The 23,480-nt window shown below is 44.2% G+C and overlaps 1 protein-coding gene across 3 annotated transcripts in view; it reads right to left on the minus strand.

The window, feature by feature from the left end:
- The window catches only part of slc44a5b (solute carrier family 44 member 5b), a 180,492-nt gene that overhangs the window by 34,813 nt on the left and 122,199 nt on the right, over positions 1-23,480 (minus strand). For all 3 annotated transcript variants that reach the window (XM_073062497.1, XM_073062498.1, XM_073062496.1), the window contains 3 exons: positions 16,917-17,029; positions 9,511-9,642; positions 5,169-5,268 (listed from right to left, as the gene is read on the minus strand). In XM_073062497.1, coding sequence (XP_072918598.1) covers positions 5,169-5,268; positions 9,511-9,642; positions 16,917-17,029 — 345 coding nt within the window. The remainder of the gene's footprint in view (positions 1-5,168; positions 5,269-9,510; positions 9,643-16,916; positions 17,030-23,480) is intronic.

Raw genomic sequence — 23,480 nt, forward strand, 5'->3', positions numbered from 1 at the left:
TTCCCACCCGTGTACCTTTCGAAACTTCTCTGAAATGTTACGAGAATACTCAGATCCACCAGTCCCACCCTCTGAGTGAAGGTGTTCCCCCTAAACATTGCACCTTTCACCTATGACCTCTAGTACTCATCTCAGCCAACTTCAGTGAAAAAAGTCTGCTTGCATTTACCCTATCTATACCTCCCTATCAAACCTCCCCTCATTTTCTTATGCACCAGTGAGGGTAGAAACAGGATGATTTGGCAGATTCTCTTGGATCATTGGGATCTCCTCTGGGGAGGTATGACCTGTACAAAAGTGACGGGTTGCACCTGAACCCGAGGGGAACCAATATTCTCGTGGGCAGGTTTGTTAGAGCTGTTGGGGAGGGTTTAAACTAATTTGGCAGGGAATGGGAACTGGAATGAAGGGACTCAGGATAGCACAGATGATAAAAAAAAAGCAAAGATAGCATGCATTCGGACTGTCAGGAAAGGCAGTCACGTGATGGGACAAAATTACAGCCAGCAGGGTGAGTATCAGTACATTAGGGATGCAGAATCAAAAACGGTAGCAAATACAGCACTCAAAGTGTTATAGCTCAATGCACAGAGTATAAGAATGATCTTGCTGCAATTTTACGGATTGCCAGTTATGATGTTGTGGCCATCACTGAATCGCGGCTGAAGGATGGTTGTAGTTGGGAGCTGAATGTCTAAGGTTACACATTGTATCAGAGGGATAGGAAGGTAGGCAGAGGGGGTGGCATGGCTCTACTGGTAAACAATGACATCAAATCATTAGAAAGAGGAGACATAGAATCGGAAAATATTGAATCCCTGTGGGTTGAGTTAAGAAACTGCAAGGGTAAAAGGACCCTGATTGCAGTTATATACAGAGCTCCAAAACAGTAGTTGGAATGTAGACCACAGATTACAATGAAAAATAGAAAAGGCCTGTCAAAAGGGCAACGTTATGACAGTCATGGGAGATTTTAACATGTACATCGACTGGGAAAATCAGGTTTGTAATAGATTTCAAGAGAGTGAGTTTGTTCAATGCCTAAGAGATAGCTTTTTAGAGCAGTTTGTCGTTCAACCTACTAGAAAATCAGCTATACTGGATTGGGTGTTATGTAATAAACTGGAGGCGATTAGGGAGCTTAAGGTAAAAGAACCCTTAGGAACCAGTGATCACAATATGATTTGATAGGAAGAGAGTAAAGTCTGATGGAGCAGTATTTCAGTTGAGTAAGGGAAGATACAGTGGTATGAGAGAGGAGTTGGCCAAAGTAAATGGAAGGAGCTGCTGTCAGGGATCTCAACAGAACAGCAATAGCGTGTGTTTCTGGGAAAAATGAGGAAGGTGCAGGACATGTGTATTCCAAAAATGAAGAAGTACTCAGATGGTAAAAACGTATAACTGTGGCTGAAGTCAAAGGTAATGTAAAAGCAAAAGAGAGGGCATAAAACAAAGCAAATATTAGCAGGAAGACAGAAGATTGGGAAGCTTTTTAAAACCTGCAGAGAGGCTTTATAAGCCTCACCTTGAATATTGTGAACAATTGTGAACAATTCTCATCCAAGAGAAGACGAGCTGGCATTGAAGACAGTTCAGAGGAGGTTCACAAGGATGATTCCGGGAATGAAAGGGTTATCACACGAGGAACGTTTGATGGCTTTGGGTTGCCAAACTCACTGGAATCTTGAAGGATGATGGGTGATGTCATTGAAACCTTTTGAATATTGAAAGGCCTAGACAGAGTAGATGTGGAAAGGATGTTTTCCATGGTGGGAGAGTCTAGGACAACAGGGTACAGCCTCAGGATAGAGAGGCGTCTATTTAAAAAACAGATACAGTGAAATTTCTTTAGCCAGAGGGTGGTGAATTTGTGACACAGGCAGCTGTGGAGGCCAGGTTGTTGGGTGTATTTAAGGTAGAGATGATAGGTTCTTGATTGGACACAGCACAAAGGTTACGGGGAGAAGCCCGATGAGTGGGGCTGAGGAGGGGAAAAAGGATCAGTTGTAGCGGTGGGGCTACACGCAGCACTGCAATAAACAACACGGAGTCGATGAGCTGCAGTTGCAAAAGAGGTTTATTCAAACATCGCGGCCTCGCTTTAAAGCTTTCCTGATCCCGCCCTCCCCGGGCGGGAATGCTGTGGGAGGGGGGGTGTAGTCACAGTGCCATCCCGCGCGCGGGCTTTTCCCCTTGCTGGGGAAGCAGGCTTGGCGCCCTTTTTGGGACCGGCCTCAATGCCGGCGTGCGCCACTTTGTGAGCCGGTTCGAGCGCACTGGGAAGTGGGTCGCCACACAGCCATGATGGAATGGCGGAGCAGACTCGATGGGCCAAATGGCCTAATTCTGCTCCTATGTCTTATGGTCTTATGGCCTTAATAAAGTCCTAGCCTTTTCAATCTCTCTCTATAACTCAGATTCTCAAGTTCTGGCAACGTTCTTGCAAATTTTCACTGTACGCTTTAAATCTTATTCATATCTTTCCTGTAGGTAGGTGACGAGAACTGCACACAATACTCCAAATTAGGCCTCACCAATGTCTTATACGATTTCAGCATAACATCCCAAATCCTGTTCTCATTGCACAGAAGCATAGAAAACCTACAGCACAATACAGGCTCTTCAGCCCACAAAGTTGTGCCCAACATGTCCTTACCTTAGAAATTAGTTAGGGTTACCCATAGCTTTCTATTTTTCTGAGCTCCATATACCTATCCAGGAGTCTCTTAAAAGATCCTATCGTATCCACCTCCACCACCGTTGCCGGCAGCCCATTCCACGCACTCACCACTCTCTGGGTAAAAAACTTACCCCTGACATCTCCTCTGTACCTACTCCCCAGCACCTTAAACCTGTGCCCTCTTCATGGTAGCCATTTCAGCCCTGGGAAAAAACCTCTGACTATCCACATGATCACTGCCTCTCATCATCTTATACACCTCTATCAGGTCATCTCTCATTCTCCATCACTCCAAGGAGAAAAGGCGAAGTTCACTCAGCTATTCTCCTAAGGCATGCTCCCCAATCCTGGCAACATCCTTGTAAATCTCCTCTGCACTATTTCTATAGTTTATTTTGATTTATGAAGGCCAATGTGCCAAAACCGCTCTTTAGATCATAAGACTTAGAACAGAATTAGGCCATTCAGCCCATTGAGTCTGCTCCATCTTCCTTCATGGCTGATTTATTAACCCTCTAAAGTCCATTCTCCTGCCTTCTCCCCGTAATGTTTGACGCCATGATTAATCAAGAACCTATCAGCTTTCGACATAAATATACCGCATGGCTTGGCCTCCACAGTAGTCTGTGGCAATGAATTTCACAGATTCACCACCTCTGATGAAAGAGATTCCTCCTTATCTCTATTCTAAATGATGTCCCTCTATTCTGAGGCTGTGCTGTCTGGCCCTAGACTCCCCGACCAAAGGAAACATCATCTGCACATCCACTCTATCAAGACTTTTCAATATTCAATGAGATCCCCCCCCCATTCTTCTAAACTCTAATGAGTACCAGCGCAGAGCCATCAAACGGTTCTCATATATTAACTCTTTCATTCCTGGGGACTTTCTTGTAAACCTCCTCCAGACCGTCTCCAATGACGGCACATCTTTTCTTTGACGAGGGGCCCAAAACTGCTCACAAATATTTAAAGCGCGGTCTGACAAGCCCTTTATAACGCCTCAGCATTACATCCTTGCTTCTGTATTCTAGTCCTCTGAAAATAAATGCTAACATCGCATTTGCCTTCCCCACCACCAACTCAACCTGCACGGAATCCTGCCAGAGGACTCCAAAATCCTTTTGCTACTCTGATTTTTGAATCTTCTCCCCAATTAGAACATAGTCTATGCCTTTATTTCTTCTGCCGAGTGCATGACCGTACACTTCCCCACGTTATATTCCATTGCCACTTTGCCCATTTCCCCAAACTGTCCAAGTCCTTCTGCAAATACTCTACTTTCTCAACACTACCCACCCCTTCAACTATCTTCATATTGTCCATAAACGTAGCGAAAATGCAATCAATTATTTCATCTAAATCATTGACATTCAACATGAAATGAAGTGATCCCAACACCAACCCCTGTGGCACACCATTACTCACTGGCAGCCAACCCTTTATTCCCGCTTATTGCCTCCTGCCAATTAGTCAATCTTCCATCCATGCTAGTATCTTTACTGTAATTCCCTGTTAAGCAGCCTCAAGTGGCACCATGTCAAAGGCCTTCTGAAAATCCAAATAAACAACATCCACTGACTCTTCTTTGTCTATCCTACCTGTTATTTCCTTAAAGAATTACAACAGATTAGTCAGGCAAGATTTCCCCTTTAGAAAACTACGCTCACTTTGGCCTATTGTAATACATGCTTCTGAGTACCCCAAAACCACATCCTTAACAATCAACTCCCATGTCTTCCCAATCACTGAGAGCAGAATATAATTTCCTTTCTTCTGCCTCCCACCCTTCTTAAAGAGCGGAGTAACATTTGCAATTTTTCAGTCCTCAGGAACCATTCCATTCCAGAGTCCAGTGATTCTTGAAGGATCATTACTAATGCCTCCACAATCTCTTCAGCACCTCTTTCAAAACCCTGGGATGTAGTCCACTTGGTCCAGGTGACTTATCTGCCTTCAGACTTTTCAGCTTCCCAAGCACCTTCTCCTTAGTCATAGCAACAACACCCACTCTTTCCCAACACTCTTGAATTTCTGGCATTCTGCTGGTGTCTTCCACAGTGAAGACTGATGCACAGTAGAGTAGCAGTTAGCACAACACAGTTGCATTCAAATATAACACCTTCAGTTTTGTAGTCCTCACCCTTTTTGATTTTGGCCTCCTCTAGCACTTTAATGCAACCCACTGATATTTTGCTCCATCATCTGCTTGCCCTTCACTACACACTGCATCTAGTTGTACCACAACTGTCCCATCCTGAGCCCTATCACTCCAGCTTGCCAAGTTAGTTTAAGCACTGTCCCGCAGCCCCAGCGTACCTGCCTGCAGGATATTGAACCCTCTTGGGTTCAGGTGCAATCTGTCCTTTTTTGAAGAGGCCCTGCCTACCTGTGACACCACTTTCAAAGTATTAAGTGTTAAGGAGCAGAGAGTAAAGCATTAAGTTGACATAAGAACTGGGGTCTCCAACAATATGCAGCCACTTACTTGCTCCCTTCCCTGAGGAGTGCAATTGCAATACTAATTCTTTTCCGTAAGAAAATCAGCATGAGGATGACGATGACTTCCAGGATGCACAGCACGATCACTGAAAAACAGAGGCATTGCATTTCAGGGAGGATAGAGCGAGAGGTGACTTGATACTGCCTGTTTACAGCCGCCAGGACAGAGACATCGGAGCCGGTGGGGCACCATGGTACAGCATTTGGGTTGGAGTTGGTGCTGTCCACACCCCCCCCCCCCCCACCAGTTCAGTTGCTTGGCAGAACTATGGACTGAGGGTCTGGAGTATATGCTTTTATATTTTGTGTGATTGTATTTTACTGATACCCTATATGTGCTTGCTGTTTTGCATGTACGAGGAGTAGGCCTCAAGCCACGGTGTTGCCTGTTTACACTAGCCAGGGGGAAGCACTGGGGTGGTGAGGCAGGCATCCAGGCCGGAGTCAATGCTGTTCCCCCAGTGTTCACTTGGCAGAAGCTCTGTCGTGGTCATCTGCAGGTTTTAGCAGCATTGGGCGGCTTGAGTTTGGTCGCTTTAATCGAGTGTATCTTTCTATCTTATAGGTGCGGTGTGTGCTGTGTGACTGTTGGCACTGTGCTTTACACCTTGGCCCTAGACTAACACTGTCTCGCTCTGGCTATAGTAACGAGTATTCCTGCGTGGTCGAATGACCGTTAAACTTGAATTGAATTGAATAAAGCTGTACAAGATGATGAGGCATAGATCAAGCAGATAGCCAGACACTTTTTTCCAGGATGGAAGTGGCTAATACAAGTCTTCCTCTGCATTTCCACAGGGACCGGAGTTATGGGGTGGCACAGTAGTGCAGCAGTTAAATTTATAGCACCAGCAATCGGGTTCAGTTCCCACCTGTCTATAAGTCGTTTGTACGTTCTCCCCGTGACCATGTGGGTTTTCTCTGGGTGCTCTGGTTTCTCCCCACACTCCAAAGACAGATGGGTTTGGCTAGTAAGCTGTAGACATGCTGTGTTGGTGCCAGAAGTACAGTGACACTTGTGGGCTGCCTCAACACAATCCCCACTGATTTGATTTGATGGAAACAACACATTTCACTGTAAGTTTCGATGTACATGTGACAAATAAAACTAATCTGTCTCTTTTCTGTTATATAGCTGAATATCCATTGGGATATTCTCTTTGACCACTTATGGCCGGATAATTGAAGAGTCAGCATTTCTTCCTTTCCACTGGTGGTGAAGAGATGTGTTCCCTCAAGACAAGCTCGTATCTCACTTTAGCTTTTGTGGATTGAACTTCTGTATCCTAATCTCAAATTAAATGCCATGAGTAATGGAGCACCAACTACCAGACCCGCCTGCTTCACTGATCTTCCTGAGGGAAGCAGATTTGTGGTCGGGCATGAGAGTGAGTCTACTTCCAGCAAACACATCAAGAGCAAAAGGGGTTGGACTTTAGACCTCAGACGTGCCAGGGATGCACAGATCACATATAAGGAGTTCCACTGTCACTAGCCTTGGAGTGGTCTACTTGGTGGTATCAGGGGATGAGCATCTGAGCCAGTAATACAGTGTCACCAATGCACCATGTGTGAAGTGGCTGACAGAGGTTTAGGTGTTTCTGTGTCTAGTAGAAGCAGCTTCAGTGGTAGGAAGCCCAACTCCTCAGTCCAAACCACACTCCCACCCAGAAACTACCATTCCCCACCATGACCTCCAACGTCTGCACCTCAAGCCCAATGCCCCAACCTGGCCCTTCAATACCCCATGCAACCCTATCCCAAATCATCGCCAATATCTTAACCCATACCCAAAACTCAACCCAACCAATCCCCAATACCCTACCTCAACCCCAATTTCCCAAAACTATCCCCTATACCACATCCCATCCACCACACCCCATCTCAACCTTAATACCCCAATCTATTTTCCAATGTTTCCTCCCAACCTATCTCCAATACCTCAACCCATCCCAAATACCCTATCCCAACTCATCTCCAAAACCTTATCCCATACCTAAAACCCAACCTAACCTATCCCCAATATGCCACCTTAACTCCAATATCCCATGCTATCTCCAATAGCACATCCCATCCCCAATACCCCATCTCAACCCCAATCTATCTCCAATGCCTAAACCTATCCCAAATACCCTATCCTAACCCATTCCCATATTCCAATCCAAATCCAATACCGCATCTGAACTCGATCCTGAAACCCCAACCTCTATATTCAAACTCAACCCCTAATTTCTCACCTTATCCTTTGATACCCTATTACAGCCCATCTCCAATGTTTCAATACATCCATATACCCCATTCCAACCAGTCCCGACATCTCCTTCCAACTCATCCACAATATTCCAATCAATTCCCAATGCGCCATCCCACCAAAACCTTGAAGCTCTAATCCCAATACCCAAACCTATCACCGAAATCCTATCCATTCTTCAATACCACAACTTCCCATACCCCAACCCAGTTCACAGAATCCCATAAAACCATCTCCCAGTACATCCATCCAGCCCAGCTACACTGAAGTAATATTGTAGGGGTGCGTTAGGATTCACTGGGGCTCGGGTACTGCACATGAATCATTATGCCATAACCTAATACAGTGGACTCCTGTCAATTTGACCATTGGTTAATCAAGGAGCTGCTTATTTGAGGCAACTCTTAATGTACAAAAACTGATTGAGAAAATGTCCAGATTTCCTTCATTTATTTGGGACACTATGCCACTTAATTGGGGCAGGAGAATGTTGCCAGACAGTTTCTGAATCGTGTCAGTCCTGTGCACTTGTTAGACACCACATTGTTCTTAAAGCGAACAGTTTTTAAGTAGTGTCAGTGTGTATTTGTGTTTGAAAAGCAGAGATTTTTGTTGGTGAGAAATAAGCAGTGAGACAATTCAGAACTGTTTTGCTCACTACAGTTTCAAGTATTCAGGTCTGGAAATGCCACAGGTGGCTGGGAAAGGAAATGAAACAATTTCACTCCAACTAGTTAGGAGTTATGAAGAATTTGAAGGTATCAACAATCATCTTGAATGTTACAATGAAAATTATTTGGAGGATCCAATCATTGATAGGAGCAAAGTTAAGATGGCACTAAACTGTGACTCCTTTGCTTGCATCTTTGAAAACAGCTCTATTTCTACCTTTAATATCTTTATTTTTCCCTGACCTGGAGTTACACGCTGACTTTGGTTCTTTGCGGGAATGGGACCTGTTCTTAGGGTTGCAGGACTGGCTGTAATTCAGCACGCCAAGGGTTCAGCCTGAGAGTCCGGCTTGGAATTGGAAGCCTAAGATCTCGGGGCTCTGGAGACGGGCCGATCGAGGGTCAATGTCATGGCAGGAGACCCGTGTGTCATCGGGGGAGTCGGAATATCCACAGCTGTGTGCCCGGAGACCCAGGATCTTTGTGATCTTCGGGAACAGAGCTTGGAAAAAGCAACATTATGGACTTTTAACATCGTAAACCAGTGAGTTGCTTGTTATGTCTCCCTGCTGGCTGGGAAAATGGAGACACCTCCCTCTCCCTTATTAGGGAGAGAGAATGCCTGCGGTATGTCGAAAGCCGGATGAAACGCGAAGTCCCTGGGGTAACTGTAAGTCTGGGTCTTTGCTGTTGCTTTGCTCACACTTGAGTGCTCGGTGGTGGGTGCCGATGCTTTTTTTTTGCCAGTGGGGGGAGGGGGGATTGTTGCTTGCTGCCACTTATGTGTGGGAGGGGGGAGCTGGGGGGGGTACTTTGGGGTTCCTACGTTTAACTGTTGTTTATTCTTTGGGACACCCTCTGTTTTCATGGATGTTTGTGAAGAAAGAGCATTTCAGGATGTGTATTGTACACATTTCTCTGACATTAAATTGGACCTTTGAACTTTGATAGCGCTGGTTGAAAGCAGTCCACTATCTGCTCTAGGTGTCTGAACTGATTTTATTCATTGTGTACACTGGTTGAATTCTTTCGTCAATACCTATTAGAAACTAATACACAGCTTTATATATACACAGTTTGGTAGTGTTGTAATTTGTTCTGTATTTCATTGAAATACATAATTTGTTACAGTTTGTCTTATACCTTATTAACTATTTTCAGCTAATTGGGGCAGCTGATTAATTAGGCCAAAATGTATGGTCCCAATCAACCAGAACCCACTGTACTTCCAGTGGACCAAACCTTTATCATCCGTAAAAGGTGACCAGCTCCCAATCCACCCAAAACCAATGTCTACACCCTCTCCCAATGCACCCCAATGACCCTCACCCATTCCCCAGTGCCCATACCCCCTGAGGCTGCCCTTCCTCACTCTGGACTCTCAGTGAGAAGGGAGGCAGACTTACTGAAGGCAAGCCAGGTCTGTCTGAGCTGCAGGTACACCCTCAGGTCAGTCTGGAAGCCGATGTCGGAGATGGGGATGTCGCTGCCCGGCTTCCCCTTCAGGCTGCTGTATTCCCAGTAGCAATGCCAGATCCCTGAGACAGTGAGAAAACACAGGTTTAGACAGAGAAACACAACACAGCGGGAAGCCTTGGCAACACAGAGAGAGAGAATGCGTCAGGTTGGGCAGCCTGAGGTAGCAGAGCAAGGATAGAAAGATAGCATGGATTAGCTGAGTGGCAGGAGGCAAAGAGTGGGATTAAAGAAGGCCAGTAACTAGGCCTCTGTCTTGGGACCACTTTAATAGTGGATGACAGTAATTAGAATGACGGAATTGATGGCTTTGTGGCTAAACTTTGCAAACGATATAAAGGTAAGTGGAGGGGCAGGTAATGTTGAGGAAGCAGAGTGTCTGCAGAAGGACCTAGGCAGATTGGGAGAATGGGTAAAGAAGTGGCAGATGGAATACAGTGTGGGGAGGTTTATGGTCACACACTTTGGTAGGAGGAATAAAGGTGTAGACCCTATTGTGGGCTGAAGGTCCTGCTGCTGTGCTGTACTGTTCCATATGCTATCAAATATTTTAACACTGAGACAGAGAGAATGTGGAGGGGATGTTTTCCACAGTTGTGGAGTCTGGACCAGAGGGCACAACCTCAGAATCGAGGGACGTCCACTTTGAACAGAGCTGAGAAGGAGTTTCTTTAGCCAGAGGGTAGTGAATCTGTGGAATTCTTTGCTGAGGACGGCTGTGGAGGCCAAGTCATTGGGTGTATTTAAAGCAGACGTTGATAGGTTCTCAATTAGTCAGGGTATCAAAGGTTATGGGGAGAAGGAGGAGATTTGGGATGGCAGGGATAATAAATCATCCATGATGGAATGGCTGATCAGACTCGATGGGTTGAATGGCCTAATTCTGCTCCTATGCCTTACAGTGTTATGGACATGGGGAGAGTGGAGAACAAGGGACTGGAAGTAGATGATTAACCATGATCAACATGGGTGATAGGACAGACTCGAATGGCTGAATGGCCCACAACCAGCCATACTATATGGCTCAGGTGACACACTCGCAGTTCTGTACCCAATGAAAACTGACTTGCTTTCCTCCATGACAGCCGCGTAACCCAGTCCCGATGACTTGAAACAGTAACCACTTCTCCGCTGGCAGACATCACCGTGCTTCACTCTGACTGCAGCCAGAGTCGGGTGGGTCCCTGGTTGCTGGAGCTGAGGGACGCATGCCACAGAAGGCAGTGCTCTCTCCCTCGCTGTCCGCCCAGCTCCCTTTGCTGAAAGACTGGCTACGGGCCACCAAGTAGAAGCAGCTGCCAGCAGCCCTTCCCAACTGCTCACACCTCCAGGCTCAATCTGCCACCCCAACCATATTTCACAAGCTCTCACCTTCCGACTGCAGGAAACTGCAGGCAGGGGTGTTGAAACCAGCTCCAACACTGTGCCGCAGTCTGTTCCTCTTTCAACTCAGGCAGACATCTCCCAGCAAAGGTGCTGGTAAAACGGATATTACTGAAGAGGGAGGCAAGACACCGATGGAATCAGGGAGAGAACATTCGGCCCATTCTGTTGGTGCTGGTTGTCTGACAGAGCAGTGGTTAGTCTAGCACTTTACAGCCACAGTGACTGGGGTTCAATTCTCAGCGCTGAGTTTGTATGTTCCCCCGATGACCACGTGGGTTTCCTCTGGGTCTCCAGTTTCCTCTCACACTCAAAAGATGTACAGGTTAGGGTTAGTAAGTTGTGGGCATGCTACAGTGGTGCTAGAAAGTTAGTGAACCCTGTAGAATTTTCTCTACTACTACATAAATATGACCTAAAATAACCATATAACCATATACCAATTACAGCACGGAAACAAGCCATCTCGGCCCTTCTAGTCTAGTCCGTGCCGACACTTACACTCACCTAGTTCCACTGGCCCACACTCAGCCCATAACCATAACCCTCCATTCCTTTCCAGTCCATATACCTATTCAATTTTACTTTAAATGACAATACCGAACCTGCCTCTACCACTTCTACTGGAAGCACAGTACTTCTACCACTCTCTGCGTAAAGAAATTCACCCTTGTGTTACCCTTAAACTTTTGCCCCCTAACTATCAAATCATGTCCTCTTGTTTGAATCTCCCCTACTCTCAATGGAAAAAGCCTATCCACATCAACTCTATCTATCCCCCTCATAATTTTAAATACCTCTATCAAGTCCCCCCTCAACCTACTACGCTCAAAGAATAAAGACCTAACTTGTTCAGCCTTTCCCTGTAACTTAGGTGCTGAAACCCAGGTAACATTCTAGTAAATCTTCTCTGTACTCTCTCTATTTTGTTGACATCTTTCCTATAATTCAGTGACCAGAACTGTACACAATACTCCAAATTCGGCCTTACCAATGCCTTGTACAATTTTAACATTACATCCCAACTCCTATACTCAATGCTCTGATTTATAAAGGCCAACATACCAAAAGCTTTCTTCACTACCCTATCCACATGAGATTCCACCTTCAGGGAACTATGCACCATTATTCCTAGATCACTCTGTTCTACTGCATTCTTCAATGCCCTACCATTTACCATGTATGTCCTATTTGGATTATTCCTACCAAAATGTAGCACCTCACACTTATCAGCATTAAACTCCATCTGCCATCATTCAGCCCACTCTTCTAACTGGCTCTTCTAACTAAAATGTGATCAGATCTTCACATAAGTCCTAAAACTAGATAAAGAGAGCCCATTTAAATAAATAACACAAAAACATTATAGTTGTTCATTTATTTAGTGAGAAAAATTATCTAATATTACATGTATTTGTTGGAAAAAGTATGTGAGCCTCTGGGGTAATGCCTTTTATGAAAGCTATTTGGAGTTAAGGTGTTCCAATCAATGAGATGAGATTGAAGGTTGAGTTCTTCTCGTAAAAGATCTGTTTATGTGCACCATGCCTCGATCAAAACGACTTTCAGAGGACCTTAGAAGAATTGTAGAGATGCATGAAGCTAGAAAAGGCTACAAAAGCATTTCTAAAGACCTGAGTGTTCAGCAGTCCACAGAAAGAAAAATTGTCTACAAATGGAGGAAATTCAGTACTGTTCCTACTCTCCCTAGGATGTGCATCCTACAAAGATCACACCAATCAATGCTGAAGGAGGTGAAAAAAAATCCAAGGGTAACAGCAAAGATCTCTAGAACTTGCTAAAGTCTCTGTTCATGCGTCCACTATAAGAAAAACACTGAACAAAAATGGTGTTTCTGGAAGGACACCACAGAGGAAACCACTGCTCTCCAAAAATAAACATTACTGCATGTCTCAAGTTTGCAAAAGACCACCTGGATGTTCCCCAGTGCTTCTGGGACAATGTTCTGTGGACAGATGAGACAAAAGTTGAACTTTTTGGCAGAAAACCACATTGCTGTGTTTGGAGGGAAAAGGGGACTGCACACCAAAACCAAAACCTCATCCCAACTGTGAAGCAAGGTGGAAGGAGCATCATGACTTGGGGCTGCTTTGCTGCCTCAGGGCCTGGACAGCTTGCAATCGTTGAGGGAACAATGAATTCAAAATTATATTAAGACATTTTACAGGAGAACATCAGGGTAGCAGTATGTCACCTGAAGCTTAATAGAAGTTGGATAATGCAACAAGACAAGACAGAATGGTTTAAAAAGAAGAAACTTTGTGTTTTGGAATAGCTGAGGCAAAGTCCTGACCTTAACCCTATAGAAATGTGGAAGGAACTGAATCAAGCAGTTCATGAAAGAAGGTCCACCAACATCCCAGAGTTGAAGCAGTTTTGAAAGGACAAAGGTTCCTCCAAGCTGATGAGCAGGACTGATCACCAGTTACTGGAAAAGTTGGTTGAAGTTGAAGCACAAGGGGTCACATCAGGGATGCGTGCTTAGCCCACTGCTCTACTCTCTCTACATCCATGACTGTGTGGCTAGGAACACCTCAAATGTGCAGATGATACAAGGATTGTTGGCAGAATTTCAGATGGTCACAAGAAGGCATACAGGAGTGAGATATATCAGCTAATTGAGTGGTGTCACAGTAACAACCTGGCACTCAATGTCAGTAAGATCAAAGAACTGATTATGGTCTCCAGAAAGGGTAAGATGAGGGAACACACACCACTCCTCATAGAGAGATCAGAAGTGGAGAGAGTGAACAATTTCAAGTCCCTGGGTGTCAGTATCTCTGAGGATCTATCTTGGGCCCAACATATCGATGCAGCTACAAAGAAGGCGCAACAGCAGCTGTATTTCATTATTTCATTGATTTGGTCTGTCACTAAAGAAAGAAGCTGCAGAAGGTTGTAAAACTAGTCAGCGCCATCTTGGATACTAGCTTACAAAGTACCCAGCACATCTTCAAGGAGTGGTGTCAGAAAGGCAGCATCCATTATTAAAGACCTCCAGCACCCAGGGTGTGCCTTTTTCTCTCTGTGACCATCAGGCAGGAGGTACAGAAGCCTGAAGGCACACACTCAGTGATTCAAGAACAGCTTCTTCCCCTCTGCCATCAAATTCCTAAATGGACATTGAACCCGTGAACACTATCTCACTTTCATATATCTACTATTTCGGTTTTTGCATGATTTTTAATCTATTCAATATAAGTATACAGCAATTTATTTATTTATTTTCTGTTCTATACTATGTATTACATTGAACTGTTGCTGCCAAGTTAACAAATTTCACAACACATGCCGGTGATAATAAACATGACTCTGATAAAGATACTCGCAAATGTCTACAGACATGCTGTGGAGAGCATTCTAACTGGCTGCATCACCGTCTGGTATTCGGGGGGAGGGGGCACTGCACAGGATTGAAATAAGATGCAGAAAGTTGTAAACTCAGCCAGCTCCATCATGGGCACTAGGCTCCCCAGAATCCAGAACATCTTCAAGGAGTAGGTGCATCAAAAAACAGCATCCATCATTAAGGACCCCCGTCACCCAGGACATGCCCTCTTCTCATTGCCACCATCAGGAAAGAGGTACAGGAGCCTGAAGTTTCTGGGAACAATTCGGAAGGCGTAGAATAGATACATCCCAAAGATGAAAAAGTATTTTAAAAGGAGGATGAGGCAACCATTGGTGACAATGGAAATCAAAGACAGCGTAAAAGCAAAGCGGTGGGCATACATTATTGCAAAAATTAGTGGCGAACTCGAGGATTGGGAAGCTTTTAATAACCAACAGAAGGCAACTAAAAAGGCCATAAGGAGAGAAAACATGAAATATGAAAGGAAGTTAGCCAATAATATAAAAAGGCATAACATAAGTTTTTCATGAGAGGGAGAGGGAGGGGAGAGAAAGGGGGGGGGGGGAGGTGAGAGCGAGAGAGAGGTAAGAGAGTTGAGAGTGGATATTGGACAGCTGGAAAATGATGCTGGAAGGAGAAATGGAGGGCAAAAAAATGGCAGAACTTCAAAGATTCAAAATCCCTCTAACTAAAGGGACGTAATTTAGAACAGAGATGAGGAGGAATTTCTTTAGCCAGAGGGTGGTGAATCTGTGCATTTCACTGACTTTGACTATATTTAAAGCGGAGGTTAATGGGTTCATGATTAGTCAGGGCGTCCTTCCCTCCCACATAGTCCTGTATATTTATATCATTAAACGGCCTATCTAAGAACTCGTGCATGCCTCTAATATATCTGCCTCTACCACCAGCACGAGCAGCACATTCTACGCACTCCCAACCACTCTCTGTGTAAATCCTCCCTCAGACATCCCCCCAAACATCCCTCCAATCACCTTGTTTAGCCATTTCCACCCTGAGAAAAGATTCTATCTGTCCACTCAATCTATCTTACCATCTTGTACATCTCAGTCAAGTCACCTCCCATCCTCCTTCACTGCAAAGAGAAAAGCCCTACCTTGCTCAACCTTTCCCCATAAGACATGCTCACTAATCCAGGCAGCATCCTGGTGAATCTCCTCTGCACCCTCTCGAAAGCTTCCACATCGATCCCCTGATGAATGAAGGCCAATTCTCTGCACACCCTCTTAACCACACTTGGACTGCAATGTTCAGGGATCTGTGGATGTGGACCTCAGGTTCCCTTTGTTCCTGCATATTGCTAAGAATCCTGCCAATAACCCTGTACTCTGCCATCAAGTTTGACCTACCAAAGTGAATCACTTCACACTTCTCCGGGTTAAACTCCATCTGCCATTTCTCAGCCCAGCTCTGTTTCCCATCAATGTCCCATTGTAATCTACGACAATCTCCTACTCTATCCACAAGGCCATCAACCTTTGTGCCTACACAGACGTGATAGATGTTTATTACATTATAAGAGGCACAGACAGAGTTGACAGTTGGTCTTATTCCCCGGGTTGAAAGACCATAAGGCACAGGGGCAGAATTAGGCCATTCAGCCCATCAAGACTGCTCTGCTATTCCATCATGGCTGACTTATTATCTCTCTCAACCTACTCTAGGTCTGCTTGTATTTACTCTATTTACGCCTCATAATTCTCCTCTCATTCTCCTACACTCTAGGTGATAAAAGTCCTAACCTATTCAATCTTTTCCTATAACTCAGGTCCTCAAGCCCTGGCAACATGCTTGTAAATTTTTTCCACGCTCTTTCAATTTTATTTACATCTTTCCTGTAGGTAGGTGACCAAAACTGCACACAGTACTCCAAGGTAGGTCTCACCAATGTCTTATACAAATTTAACATAACATTCCAACTCCTATACTCAGCACATTGATTTACGAAAGCCAATGTTCCAGAATAACCCTATCCACCTGTGGCACCGCTTTTAAGGAATTTTGGATCCGTATTCCCAGATCCCTTCATATTTTTCTCCTTGCGTAATTTAACCGGGAGGTCAGCATTACCACTCTCCATCCCAGCTCTCCAAGGGGGTGACACATACACGATGCACTGAGCACGCATCCAGGATCACAGGAGCTGTCTGTCCACCCCGGAACCCGAGGCTCAGTCCCACCTACAGGGTACTCTGGTTCCACATTCCAAAGACTTTCGAGCTGCCCAGCACAATCCTGTACAATTTCCCTGTATAAATGTACATGTGATAAAATAAAGCTAATCTTTAAGTGAAGAAGCTTCAATCACACTCCTGACTTTTGCCCTGTGCATGGGGGATGACCCCTGGGTGTTGGGAGGTGAGTCACTCCCCACAGCAGCACCAAACCCTGACCTGCTGTGTGAACGCGAAGGTCGGTCCAATAAACACACACACACACACACACACACACACACACACACACACACACACACACACACACACACACACACACACACACACACACACACACACACACACACACACACACACACACACACACACACACACAGGGACTCACCGTAGCCAATCACTGCAATCACCCCGAAGATGACGAACCAGAAGAGAACGCCAGCGGTGAACCGTAGCAAGAGAATGAAGAACAAACTGACGATCATGGTGATGACCAGACCGCTGGGGACAAACACAGGGAGGTGACATTAAACCTAGCCTTACTAAATGTTAGGTCTTTGGCTGGCAAATCACTTTTAATTAATGACTTAATTATCAGGCGCAGCCTTGATTTTACATTTCTAACAGAGATGGGCTAGACCACAACAACAGTGCAGGAGTTCTTATTGAATCAGCTCCTCCTAATTTCAGTTTTGTAAGTGAGACCAGGATAAAGAAACGAAGGGGAGGAATAATCGGTCTGTTTAAAATTCTTATCAGTGTCAGCAGATATCACCAGGAACATTTGCATCTTTTCAATATCTTGTTCTTCAGTTGAAATCCTTCCATCATGATTTATTTTTAACTATATACAGGTCACCAAATTATTGTGCAACCTTTTTTGATGACTTTGCTGAATTACTGTCTATTGTTTGACTGGGTAGTCACTATTGGTGATTTTAATATTCATGTTGATAACCCCAAGGCCAGTAGTGCTAATGAACTGTTCTGCAGCCGAGACAATTGTGGACTGATACAGCATGTGACAGGGCCAACACACAGAAAGGGCCACACCCTTGACCTACTCATTTCCAAATGTCTTAAACCTCTGAGGTTGTGATAATGATATTCTTTCAGATAATTCCTGTGTTTTCTTCAAAATTACGGTCTCTATTCACTAATGGTCAAACAGAGGTAATCACAAAATGGTCTATCACTGAAAACACCAAGGTACTTTTTACACAGACCTTTTCTCCCACACCTGCCTTTCCCCCGACCTCTGTCAATGATCTTGCAGACCATCTCAACTCTAAAATTACAGATGTTATTGATGCAATCACCCCTTCAAAGTTAAATGTAGTTTCTGGGAAGAAAAAAGCACCATGGAGAAATACCTCGCTGGTTAAACTCCAAAACTGAGTGTTGAAAAGTTGAATGCAGATGGTGAAAAACAAAACTCCAGGTCCATTAAGACATGTATAAAGAAAATCTTCACGTCTACAACTTTGAGCTGAGACGTGCAAGACAGTTCTGCTTCTCTGATACTAGAAACAAAAACAGGCAATAACGCATGTGCCTTATATGCTGTAATTGAGAGGCCCACACACCGTCCTATATCAGTAGTACCTGAACTTCTATCCATAGACTCAACTTGCCTTCCTTTCTCACTGACAAAATTCTGAAGACTAGACATACTGTCAGTGCCTCTGAGTCAGGTCAGAAGTCACTCACCTAGTACTAATATAGTTAAGATGACACAATTCAAGCCTATTGACTATAAAACTTTAGAAGAAATTGTGCTACACCTGCAATCCTCCTCCTGTTCCCTTTACATTTTACCTACAACATTACATTTTTTAAAAAGTTTTTAGTTGCATAATGCCAGACATTATGGAAATAGTCAACACTTCTCTTCCATTATGGTGGAACATTGGCTGATCGGCAGAAAACAGAGAGTGAGAATTAAGGGATTCTGTTCCGGCTGGCTGCCAGTTACCGGTGGAGCTCTACAGGAGTCGGGGTTGGGACTGCTGCTTTTTACGATGTATGTCAATGATTTGGATTTGTGGCTAAGTTTGCTGCTGATACAAAGATAGGTGGAGGAGTGGGTAGTGTTGAGGAAACAGAGAGCCTGCAGGGAGACTTGAATAGTTTAGGGAAATGGGCAAAAAAGTGGCAATTGAAATACAATGTTGGAAAGTGTATGGTCATGCGTTTGGTGGAAGAAATAAACAGGCAGACTATTATTTAGATGGGGAGAGATTTCAAAATGCAGAGATGCAAAGGGACTTGGGAGTCCTTGTGCAAGATACCCTGAAGGTTAACCTCCAGGTTGATTTGGTTGTGAAGAAGGTGAATGCAGTGTTGGCTTTCATTTCTAGAGGTATAGGATATAAGAGCAGGGATGTGATGTTGAGGCTCTATAAGGCACTCGTGAGACCACACTTGGAATATTGTGTGCAGTTTTGGGCTCCTTATTTTAGGAAGGATATACTGACATTGGAGAGGGTTCAGAGAAGATTAACGAGAATGATTCCAGGAATGAAAGGGTTACCGTATGAGGAACGTCTGGCAGCTCTTGGGCTGTATTCCCTGGAGTTCAGGAGAATGAGGGGGGATCTCATAGAAACATTCTGAATGTTAAAAGGCCTGAACAGACTGGATATTCAAAGTTATTTCCCATGGTAGGGAGTCTAGGACAAGAGGGCATGACTTCAGGATTGAAGGACGTCCATTTAGAACAGAGATGGGGAGAAATTACTTTAGTCAGAGAGTGGTAAATCTGTGGAATTTGTTGCCACGAGCAGCTATGGAGGCCAAGTCATTGGGTACATTTAAAGCAAAGATAGATAGGTTCTTGATTAGCCAGGTTCTTGATTAACCAAAGGGTATGGAGAGAAGGCAGGGGTGTGGGGATGACTGGAAGAATTGGATCAGCCCATGATTGAATGGCAGAGCAGACTTGATGGGCCAAATGGCCTACTTCTGCTCCTATATCTTATGGTCTTATCATGCTGCTTCCCAAAAGCCCTGAAAACTGCAGTTATTAAGCCTCTTTTAGAAAAGAACAGCCTAGATGCCTCAGTAATTAACAACTACAGGCCAATATCAAACTTACCACGTTTAAGTAAAATCATTAAAAAGTTTATTTATCAGCAACTTAACAGCTTTTTGGCACTAAGCAACTATAAGGATGTTTTCCAGTCTGGATTTAGACTGTTAAGAAGGTTAGTTAAGAAGGTTCAGTCGTTAGGTATTAATGCTGGAGTAATAAAATGGATTCAACAGTGGCTAGATGGGAGATGTCAGAGAGCAGTGGTGGATAATTGTTTATCGGGATGGAGGCCTGTGACTAGCAGGGTGCCTCAGGGATCTGTTTTGGGCCCAATGTTGTTTGTAATATACATAAATGATCTGGATGATGGGGTGGTAAATTGGATTAGTAAGTATGCCGATGATACTAAGGTAGGAGGTGTTGTGGATAATGAGGTGGGTTTTCAAAGCTTGCAGGGAGATTTATGCCGGTTAGAAGAATGGGCTGAACGTTGGCAGATGGAGTTTAATGCTGAGAAGTGTGAGGTTCTACATTTTGGCAGGAATAATCCAAATAGAACATACAGGGTAAATGGTAGGGCATTGAGGAATGCAGTGGAACAGAGAGATCTAGGAATAACAGTGCATAGTTCCCTGAAGGTGGAGTCTCATGTAGATAGGGTGGTGAAGAAGGCTTTTGGAACGCTGGCCTTTATAAATCAGAGCATTGAGTACAGAAGTTGGGATGTAATGTTAAAATTGTACAAGGCATTGGTAAGGCCAAATTTGGAATATTGTGTACAGTTCTGGTCACCGAATTATAGGAAAGATATCAATAAATTAGAGAGAGTGCAGAGACGATTTACTAGGATGTTACCTAGGTTTCAGCACTTAAGTTACAGAGAAAGGTTGAACAAGTTAGGTCTCTATTCATTGGAGCGTAGAAGGTTGAGGGGGGATTTGATCGAGGTATTTAAAATGTTGAGAGGGATAGATAGAGTTGACGTGAATAGGCTGTTTCCATTGAGAGTAGGGGAGATTCAAACGAGAGGACATGATTTGAGAGTTAGGGGGCAAAAGTTTAAGGGAAACACGAGGGGGTATTTCTTTACTCAGAGAGTGATAGCTGTGTGGAATGAGCTTCCTGTAGAAGTAGTAGAGGCCAGTTCAGTTGTGTCATTTAAGGTAAAATTGGATAGCTATATGGACAGGAAAGGAGTGGAGGGTTATGGGCTGAGTGCGGGTAGGTGGGACTAGGTGAGATTAAGAGTTTGGCACGGACTAGGAGGGCCGGAATGGCCTGTTTCCGTGCTGTGATTGTTATATGGTTATATGATTTCGACACCACTTTAACACTTAGACTGCTCTGGTTTTAAATGACATCCGCTTAACCATTATGATGGTAAAATTTCAGTTTTGGTTTTACTGGATGTCAGTGCTGCCTCTGACACAGTTGATCATGGCATATTACTGGACAGACTGGAAAACTTTGTGCAGTCCGCAGACCTAAAGTGGTTAAAATTTTATTTACAGGATAGGGTTTATTTTGCATTGATTGGTAGCTGCATACCTGACTGAACAAAAATGACACAGAGAGACTCAAGGGTCCATACTAGGGCCTCTTCTGTTTAACATATATATTCTCTCTTTAGCTCAAATCATGGGAAGCAACAAAATATCTAATCACAACAAAGAGAACATCTGCAGATGCTGGAAATCCAAGCAACACGTACAAAATGCTAGAGGAACTCAGCAGGCCAGGCATCAATGGAAAAGAGTACAGTCAACATTTCGGTCCGAGAACCTGATTTTCCCAATCCCCTTGCATATTGAAGCCCCCATTAAAATAGTGGCATTACCCTTATTACATGCCCTTTCCAGCTCCCTTTGCAATCACGGCCCCACATCTTGGCTACTATTTGGAGGCCTATATATGATTCCCATAATGTCTTTTTCACCCTTGCAATTTCTTAATTCCACCCACAAAGATTCAACATTCTCTGACCCTATGTCACCTCTTTCTAAAGATCTCTTATCACACCACCGCCTATGCCTTCCTGCCTGTCCTCTCGACACAAATTACATTCTTTGATATTAAGCTTCCAACTATGGCCTGCTTTCAGCCATGACTCAGTGATACCCATAATATCATACCAATCAATCTGCAATTGTGCCACAAGTTCACCCACCCACCCACCTTATTCTGAATGCTTCACACATTTAAATCCAGCACCGCCAGTCCTACATTCTTCGGCTTTTTGGATTTTGCCTCTGTGGTACAACTTCAGTCTTTGTCCTGCCTGCATTTGTACCCAATCGTTGTCTTGTCCTTTCTTACATTCATGTTACATCCATCATCTACTTGTAAATCTGCTGCTCTATCATATAGAGCCATATGATAGCCAACTCCTGCCATATTAGCTTAAACCACTCACAATAGCTCTAGTAAATCTGCCTGCAAGAATATTTGTCCCCCTCAGATTCATCTAACTGTACTGCACTCTCTCAGTACCTTTTATTATAAAAATATATTCACTAACAACTCCACCTTGGACAGTCCCAAGCCTGTGAAAGGAGGAGGTTTGGGCATGGGGCTAGATTCCCTATCCTGCAAAAACTCAGCTACAGAAACACCAACAGAAGCTCCACAGATTCATCCCTGGGAGTGGATCTTCAAAGATGGGCTACACCTGGGGTAACTTAAATGATTGGCCTAAGACAGAGGCCTCTGGTGAGACGCTTTCAGTGGGCTACGTGATGGGCTGAAGTTGGTAAGTAAGTTATTCACTAACAAAATGAGTTTTGTCACCTCCTCAAAGAATTCAATCAGGCTTCTGGGGCATGACCTGCCCTTCACAGGTTCTGAGACTAAGCTTCCTCAAATGTTTGTAAATCCTCTTTCTGAGAATCTTCTCCAATAATTTGCCCACCACTGAAGTAAGACTCAATGGCTCATAATTCCCATAAATATAACGTTCACTGTAAAGGTTCTCACTTTCTTGAACATCATCCTCCAGTCATCTGGTTCTGCTGCTGTGGTCAGTGAGGATGTAGATTTCATCATCACAAGTGCAACAATCTCTCCCCTTGTCTCCATAGTAACCTGGAGTATATCCCATCTGGCCCCAGCATCTTATCTATTCTAATGTTTATCAAAAATTCTAGCACAATTTCTTTCTTAACATCAACATGTTCCAGTCTGTTTCACACTGTCCTTACAATCATCGAGGTTGCTATCACTGGTGAATACTGAGACACTGAGGCAAAGGATTTATTTAAGGACCTCCCCTACCTCCAGGCACGTGTTTCCTCTACTATGCCTGATCACTCACTCTAGCCATCCTCCTGTTCTTCATTCCAAAATGTTACGGAAGCTCCTTTCTTCCTCTTATAAGACTATAAGATATAGGAGCAGAAGTAGGCCATTCAGCCCATCAAGTCTGCTCCGCCGTTCAATCATGGGCTGATCCAATTCTTCCAGTCATCCCCACTCCCCTGCCTTCTCCCCATATCCTTTGATGCCCTGGCTAATCAAGAACCTATCTAACTCTGCCTTAAATACACCTAATGGCTTGGCCTCCACAGCCACTCATTGCAACAAATTCCACAGATTTACCACCCTCTGACTAAAGTAATTTCTCCGCATCTCAGCTCTAAAAGGACGTCCTTCAATCCTGAAGTCATGCCCTCTTGTCCTAGAATCCCCTACCACGGGAAATAACTTTGCCATATCTAATCTGTTCAGACCTTTTAACATTTGAAATGTTTATATGAGATCCCCCCTCATTCTCCTGAACTCCAGGGAATACAGCCCAAGAACTGCCAGATGTTCCTCACACAGTAACCCTTTCATTCCTGGAATCATTCTCGTGAATCTTCTCTGAACCCTCTCCAATGTTAGTATATCACTTCTAAAATAAGGAGCCCAAAACTGCACACA

Source organism: Hemitrygon akajei, chromosome 12 (assembly GCF_048418815.1).
Source record: "Hemitrygon akajei chromosome 12, sHemAka1.3, whole genome shotgun sequence".
Taxonomy (NCBI): domain Eukaryota; kingdom Metazoa; phylum Chordata; class Chondrichthyes; order Myliobatiformes; family Dasyatidae; genus Hemitrygon; species Hemitrygon akajei.